At 31.4% G+C, this 8,730-nt stretch overlaps 1 protein-coding gene across 1 annotated transcript in view; it reads right to left on the reverse strand.

The window, feature by feature from the left end:
• Window positions 1–7,088: 7,088 nt before the first annotated feature.
• LOC111085255 (nephrin-like) overlaps window positions 7,089–8,730 on the reverse strand; it is an 88,521-nt gene continuing 86,879 nt past the window's right edge. Inside the window, exons 8-10 of the mRNA XM_022382961.1 lie at window positions 8,177–8,262; window positions 7,710–7,886; window positions 7,089–7,359 (exon numbers count right to left, since the gene is read on the reverse strand). Of these exons, the coding sequence (XP_022238669.1) occupies window positions 7,321–7,359; window positions 7,710–7,886; window positions 8,177–8,262 (302 nt within the window). The 3' untranslated portion in view covers window positions 7,089–7,320. The remainder of the gene's footprint in view (window positions 7,360–7,709; window positions 7,887–8,176; window positions 8,263–8,730) is intronic.

Below are 8,730 nucleotides of genomic sequence, written 5' to 3' on the forward strand. Positions count from 1 at the left end.
AATTGATCTGGATTTTGCTAAACCTTAATTTTTTTCGAAAGAGTAATATCAATATTTCTATATTTTATTTTCGGAATCTCGTCCCAAAATGACTCAGATTTCAGATAGTAGAAAATATGTATTTATTTAATTATTTGGAATTTTATATCTCTATTTAAGTCCAGGCTGTGCCTTTATATTAGACAAATCATCAGGTTGATTGTATTATGGTAATACATGTGAATCAAAGTGTTCAATTCTTTCCTTGCTTTACACTTTTGGGGAAGGTACAAATTATACGGCATGCAATCATTTGACTCCATGAAACACTCAGCTGCTGTTGAAAAATGTTGATTTCGGTTTTGTCAAATACAATATTTATCTAGAGGTGGAAGGATTGTCTGTTGTCTATAAAGACAGAAATAATTGATCACCAAAAATGTAAGATACTCAATTCGGATTTAACTGAATATTTTCTATATCAAAGATTTATTTGATTACACGGTCTTCTCCTTAAGAAATATGCGGTTGGTGAATTATGTTAATTAAGGACCGACCTGGATGTGGAATGCTCATATTGGGGTTATATTATGTTTACTCTTGTCGAGGGTGCACTTTGAGCGCGTAAAATCGTCTGATTTATAAATAATAAGGTCAACAAATGACTAGATTTGCTGTGAGAAGTTGGTTCAATTTTCAACTCCCTAAGAAGCTTTAAGGCAATTTCTGAGTAGCATAGAATTAACTTACATTTCTTCTAGGATTCCAATAAATCTTGAAACATGGAAATTATCAAGTAAATATTAAGTACATTACATTGAAAAACCATTTGTTTATGAGAGACTTGATTGGATTTTGCTTAACCTTAACTAAATTTCTTTTTCGAATGAATAATACGAAAATTACGAATATTATTCATTGAATAACAAGCCGTATGTATTGTCGAACTTTAGCCAACTCTTGGTTTACTCTTTTATAAACAAATAATTGGATTGACTGTCACATTATAATGCTCCCACATCGGAAAGGGCGAGCATATTCGGTGATAGGGAGTCGAATGTCCTAACCATCAGCCCATGCCAGGCCAGTATAGCTTTGTGAGACACTGAATTTGGACTAAATTGAATTTTGATTTAACTATTCTTGTCAGGTTTTAGAAGGCCGGATTTTTTAAAGTAGGTGTCTATGATTTCTTGGCGCTAAATTTCAACAATGAACGGACAGCACGCAATCCACTTGTTTTAAAATAATATATATTAAAAATAAGTAAAACGTATGTACAAAAATTATTTGCACTATTGTTCACCACAGTGAATCTAGAGCTTTAAATAATTCACTTTTTCGTCAAAAGTCCACACTGGCTGTTCAGTTACTTTAGAACCCAATTGATAAGACGAATTATTTTTATCTGTTTCTGTTGTTACAATACAAGCTGTGACACGCACTTCAAAATCACAACTATAACTTTTGGTTACCACAGTTGTATCCAGAGCTTTAAATAATTGTCTCATTTTCGTAAAAGTCCATACAGACGGGTTCAATCACTTTAGAACACTCTTTTGCAAGATAAATTCTTCTTCTATATCCATGTTTTACAACACAAGCTGTGATACTCACTTTAGAAATAGCTTTTTTTTTTAATTTACTTTCACTAAATTTCACAAATAAGGAGAAAATCTTAGAAGCTTCGAGTAAGATGACGTCAACAATATTACAAGTCTAGAAACAACAATTAAACTGCATACATAACGTAAGACTCATACAAAGTTACGTTACAAAACTTGTCATAACTATCGCTTTTAAAATAAGTTAACATTTAATACTCTTGTTATAAAAACTAAATAATCATTAAATGTTAAATCGCTAAATAAACTCAATAATAACTCTTAAACTAAACAATCTTGTATATCCAACAATTCTCTTAACTAATAAAATTATTCTGTGATCAGCTTGTAAACATTATCTTTAGTTCCGCGTGGAAGGTTAAACACTTAATTTCTATTCAGTTTTAAAATAGAATTTTCTTTTATGTGGGAAGATTCAATACAAATAAGACATTCTGAAATTCAACAACAACAATTATTTCTTAGATAAATCTTTCCATTCCATTTTCAAGATCAATTACAATTTTGATGCAAGTGATAACATAGCAAGCTTTAAATAAACTTCTTTGACAACATCAGTTAGTTGTAATACTTTTGAGTGAGATCTAGTTTTATAAATTACTTTTGAGAAGTTCTTTTTCAGTGTACAGTACCGTCAAGTGGGTATTAGAATATTATAAATGCACAATTGTTTGGCTTAGTTTAAATTCAGTTTAATAATCATTATTCGAGGGGTGCTATTTATAATGATAAAATTTGTCGTTAGACTTGCCTCTAAAGTCCACCTAAACGTCAACTAGATGTATGAGAACTTCTCTCTGAGTGCAAATTAACATAAATATCTTGGTGTTAAGGTTTTTTCAAAAGTTTCCCCATTGAACAAAGAAAGTAGTTTTTTTTTTGTGACGGATAGTCTTTAAATTACAGAGAAACTAATCTACTTTGCCTTGTATAATTTAAGCTAAATCTTAACTTCATCAGTATTATGAAGCAGCATATTGCATTTGGTATAACCTTATGGCAACTAGCAAAAACATTTAACATAGGCTAAGTTGAATCTGATAATTTTATTTTTACATAATATAATACTTTCCTTAAACGAGTTTACCATTTGGCTTGTTAATACATCAAGAATTAGAAGGAAAACCATTTAAGAAACAAGTCGAATTGGAAAAACATAATCAATTACATCAGTCTTCTTCCTACCATGATTTTCTTTTCGAATGGAACAGTCACTTGGGATTTACTTAGTAAAACCTGCAAAAGGGATTTCCCTATGAACGAATACAATTATTGGCACCGAAAACGTAAAATGCTTTAAGGACACAGTCCACTACGCCACACTTAAATGAATTATAATTTCGTCCTCGTTATACAATGTTACCATTCACTTGAATGTACAATTGTTTGTTAACTATTGATTGTGGTATGGTATTCAAGTGCATTAATATAACGTAGTTACAAATATTCGCAAACTGCATGTTTCGGAAATTCTATGTAAAATATCAAAATTAACACAGACGTCAAACTGAATACAAATAAACACAAGCAAACAAATAAAACAAAATATTTGTTCACTATAAAGAATGTGTCTTTCTGACATATTTGCTGGCTTCTATTGTGTTGTAAATTTTATGTCAGATCAAGCTCCTTGTGCAGTATCTAACAATTCTTAGATCCAAGAGAGGCACCCCCCCCCCCAAACGAAACTAACTTCCGTAAGGCTCGGTACTATCTGCTTAAAATGTGCATAACCCCACTCTAAGAGCCAACACAGAAGAAATCCAAGTAGGTATAAGCTAAAATCATAAATAATATTCAACGCTAAACTTGTACACAGTTAAAAACATTTTATTTAGGCCTATCTATGGCCTTCAAAAAGTTGACGATTCTTCGTGTTTCGACGTTACAACGTCATCCTCAGGATACTATAATTAGATATAAGCTCTTATATCAAGTTTGTAATATGTAAGGTAAAGGATAAGTGTAAGTTTACAGCGTTTCTACATCTGGTTTACCAGGCGTTTCTAAATATATGCAGAACATCTGCTCGAAAATTTAGAAAATGTACCTTATTATGCCTGAATAAAGTTGTACTTGATACCAGTTATGAAAAGGTAAAATTTTTTGATACTAATATCATTATAGAGTAAGTTAAAGTTAACTTTTTTTAATAATTGTTCTCACCTTTTAGTTTGTATTTCGAACTAATGATATTTATTAATCTTCATACGAACGTTTTCGGGATGATAAGAATGGTTGAAAAATATAAAACACAAATGAAAAGAAAATATGCGATTAATTTGGAGTTAGTTTAATCCTTCTTATTCTTGTTTTTCTCTTGGAAAAATAGTTAAAGTACCTTTGGTGTAGCAAAATCATATGACATCAAGTTCGTAAAATCCAAGCTTGTGACGTACTTAACTTTGATTTAAGGAATTATGTACCGTTTGGGAAATTTCTTTGAGACAAAAGGCGGAAGACTTTCGAAACTTCGTCCTCTACACTTGTGTTTATACAGCAGGAAGTTGTCGTCCATTGAACTAAATTTCAGCATGTTGAGTATGTCTGTTCGATATCTCACTCTCATTATTCACATTTACGGAAGTTAAAATTTTATAATGGTTTAACAGAGTATATGTCAATACAAAATATTAAATTTAAGACATAAAACATTGTTATTTACGTGGATTAAGTTCGAAAATGTTAAGAATGGTTCATGCCAATACAATGCTTTTTGATATAAATAACTGATTTCTTTGCTTCAGCTTATAAAAATGACATATTGTACGTCACTAAGCTGTTTTATGAGCGTTTTATTGTATTTTATTATCTGAAATGAAAACTGGTAAATATTGCGATCCATTCAGCTTTTGTAACATTTTCGTTGGTGTTTTCACAGTCATCATCGCCATGACTCTTTCTGTCCGGATTCCTCTATGATGGCTGAGTATAGGCTATCCTCTCAACTCATCCCCTCTCTGGTACCGCGAGAGTTGTGTAACTGACAACCATTAGATGCCTTCTGTCTGGTTCGTCTTTGGTGGCTGAGTACACATTATCCTCTAACATATTTTTCTGGCGTCGCAGGGTCGTTTACGTGACAACCTTTAGGTGCGATCTTTCTGGCTCTTTCGTGGTGATTATTGTTATGTAATAGCCATCATTTCCGAATTTTCAGCTTGATCACTTATTACAAATAAACACATGTTTTATTAAATGTTTTAACGTTTTGTCTTTCACCTTTGCTCCAAAAGAAAACAGGTACACCTACTAAAAACAACACAGCTTTTAAAGTTCAAAGTAATTGAGTAGGAAGGAAATTCGTGTTTTTATAAAAGCCTATGCAGAAAAAAAGGTTTTTTTATATAAAAAATGTCCTATAAATAAAGTGTAAGAATAATTTATATAAGGAAGAAATAATAATGTTAATCATTGTATCTCACAGAGCATGACTAAAAGGTACAAATTCATATATACAATGTTGATAATGCTTTAGTATCAAAACTGTTTTGCATGTAACATAAACAGAACTACCTTGTCTACGCTAAGTCCACCTCGAGGAATCGAACCCCGGATTTTACTATTATAAAATCGTAAATTTACCGCTGACCCAACGAGGGATATTAAAGGTTGCTGTAATTGCTTTTTCATCAATAATGAAAGAAAATGAACTAATGCATTCACTTTATCAAAGAGCTAGCCCCCTAGTGGCACAGCGGCATATCTGTGGACTTACAACGCAAGAAATCAGGTTTTGATACTCGTGGTAGGTAGAGTACAGATAGTCTTTTGTGTAGCTTTGTGCTTAACTACAATCAAACAAAACAGAGCTAACAATACCTTCTTTGTTATTTACTGTATTCGATGAGATCTCCCTGATTTGGCAGTGTACTTTTTCATTTTATTTTCTATGTAGCCGAAAATTCTGAAAAACAATATTATTTTTATTTTCTGGAACTTTTAAGATTAGGTACTTTGGCACTTTCATCTGAATGTTCAAAATCGAATTTCAGCTAAAAGATGGTTATTTCTAATGTTAAATGAACTCAAGAGCTGATTGTTTTATGGTACTGAATTTGGCGCGTACAGTGTTAAGTGTTGTATATATCATATACCATTGTGTGTGTGTGTTGATAGGCTAAGCCACATTATCTTTGAGTATTGGTTGATCCTCTTTCGTTTGGTTTTGTACATTTGCTTTTTTTACTTATCTCGTCTCGTTAATCGACAACAACAACGAAGTGTATTTAGCTATGGTCTGAAAAGTATTGTCAATCTTTTTCACTGTTTAATTCTAAACATAGCTGTTAATGTTTATGAAAGTTTATGTATGTTGTTTTAACCCAAACTGCTGTTATATTGTTTTTGATGTGACTTTAACTGCAAAAGGTGTTAATCATTTCTCTTGCAATTAAAGTCAGATCAAAAATCTCTGCATAGCAGTGCAGAGTGACTTATCTGGCAGAAAATTATATTGAATAGTAATATATGTGTATATTGTAATATCAGAGTAAATATAATAACAAACCAAATCACGTTTTATCTGCCTAATAGTTTTGGTAATATGTTCCCTGACTGATTGTGTATTGAAATCAAATTAGTTTTAAGTGTATCTTTTCATAAATAACGTGATTAAATCACGATTGGTCCCGGTCAGGATGGCTATATCATGTCTTAAACCACCAGAAATTGTATTTCGAAAGATCAACGCAGCTGAGTATATTCAGTTGTTATTGCCTAATATTGCTGCACCCGTAAAAGCTCATCCAAGATGGCTACAACATATATGAAACCATGGCCACTAGAGAGCGCCATATTTGGTCAAAAAGTGAAATTTTAATGACGCCACAAGTTCATCAGTATGTGACGTCAGCCATTCAGATTACACCAAAAAGGCAAGGCCATATGAAAGTCATACAGGCCTATACTTCAAGCATTTGTATTTTCTTATTAGTCTTATCAATGAAAAACTACTGTTCAAAGTATCAGCTGTGACTTAAATTTCTAATTTCTCAAGCAGCAGTAATCATAGTGCACTTGCTTGTTTGATCAACTGTTAATAACGCAATAAGATTACCATTACATAAGAATCTTGGATTATTTTTCTAACTTTTAACTCCCCCCTCTAAATTTTAAAGATTATTTAAAAAATAGTGAAATACTTCTCTGTGATTGTTTTCGTGATATGAATAAGACTGATAAAACAGATTTCGATATTTACACAAAATATCATTTGTATTAGTTCTTTATTCAACTACCACAAAAACAAAGCTTGTACATACCGTAACACACCAATTACAAAACAGTTCATGAAAATATTAAAAGCTATATAAAATCCGATCTGTAGTCGCCATAATGCAAAACCTTTTTTGTCTTCGCATTCATAGTCTTTTTGTTTCATTCATGAGCCGCAAGTTGTTCATTTGAAGAAAGAAAATCAAGACAAAGCCTTCACTTGTTATTCTAACAACAATTCCAAATTTAGAAATAAATTTTCTGTAATATTACTAAAAAGGGAAACCTTCTATTTTTATTTTTTGAAGAATAAAAGTAATATTCATATAAAACCTTCTGAAAGCCATCAACTATTGTGTTTTTTAACAACTGGATGACCTTATTAAAAATCACAAGTAATAGAAGGCACGGAGTACCGATATCATGGAAACTCATTCACAACTTTCTGTTCACTGAGTTCAAATGTCTTTCTCTAATTAAATTACACTTTATATATCCCTTAAACGGTTGTTGACACTTGTGTATCTCCCTCGGTAACCTATAAAAATATTAAATGAAACTATATAAATATTTTGAAATTTTGTGTTAGTAAACATGGTATATTTTATTTTATAAGACATAAAACTGTTGTAAAGACATAATTTATTTCCTTACATTTCCGAAGAACTCTTTAATATAAAACTTACAGTATATATACTTATTCTCGAAATAACTTGAATATTGCACTAACATAATAGTGCATTACGATTTTGGGATGGTGTTACTTATTTGAGATTAAAAATTCTCTAATATTTTATCTATGCATGCACTAAGTATTAAGCATAGAGAGTTGTTAAGTTAATCTTTACGTCATACAAAATACCAGGACATGTATCAAAATAGCAAAACCTGAAGTTCTCCCACAAAGTGTTTTAACTCGTCTTCATTTTGGATTGAGCATTTGTTGAAGTTTTTTGTGTTTCCTGAAAACCGTGGATGGTGGTTGATCAAAGAAGCCGATGTTAAAAGTTCTCGATTCATGCAGTTGCGATGGGAAGTAACGAATTCTTTTGGGCTTTGATTAACCTGTTGGGAACACTTGGAAACTTCAGGTGTTTCTGTTAGCACAATTTTACTATCTTGAATAAGTACTGGAAAACTACGAAGTTTTAATAGAAATTCTAATATATAATTTAGTACGTAAAGATATAGATATATATATATATATTATGTGTTCAAAGACTTTCTCTTCTCAATCGTGCAAAAACCTGAAGAGCTTTAGGTGATGAATTAATGAAACGTTTCGCATTGAATAAAATGTGAAACATTACCAGAAAATAATTAGTACAACGCATATTTGAAATGATTTGACTTACAACAGCTACAGATGAGGTAACGTTCACACCGTGGTCCTTTCTTTTCTCTTGATCCGGTAAGATATTCAGTGAGGTTATAAACGTTTCTAAATCAGAATTGTTTAAATACATTAGGTAATAAAGCAAACCCAACGATTCCGATCATGCAAAAAGTAAGTATGTATTTTTGAATAAGGAATGAAGACAGATCTATCGTGAAAGAACAGTCCTGATATATGAGTTAATAAAGTCTAAGCTTAAGAACACAGTGAGTGATATAACTGCTAATTAAAAAAACTGTTGTCATCCAAATATAGAAATACGTATAAAAAAGGAGGAGGTAGTGTTTAGCTAATATAATATCATTTACTAGAACTTCCTTGTTGTTTTTTTTCACATAAGATAACAGGTGCACAAAGTAATCACATTGGTCTACGTATACGTCAGCTCGCATGTTTGGTGTAACATAACATACTACTATATCAAGCTGCAGTATAAGTCGTGGTGTATATATATATGTATTACTATATCAAGCTGCAGTATAAGTCGTGGTGTATATATATATGTATTACTAT

This window comes from Limulus polyphemus, unplaced genomic scaffold (genome assembly GCF_000517525.1).
Source record: "Limulus polyphemus unplaced genomic scaffold, Limulus_polyphemus-2.1.2 Scaffold296, whole genome shotgun sequence".
Taxonomy (NCBI): Eukaryota; Metazoa; Arthropoda; class Merostomata; order Xiphosura; family Limulidae; genus Limulus; species Limulus polyphemus.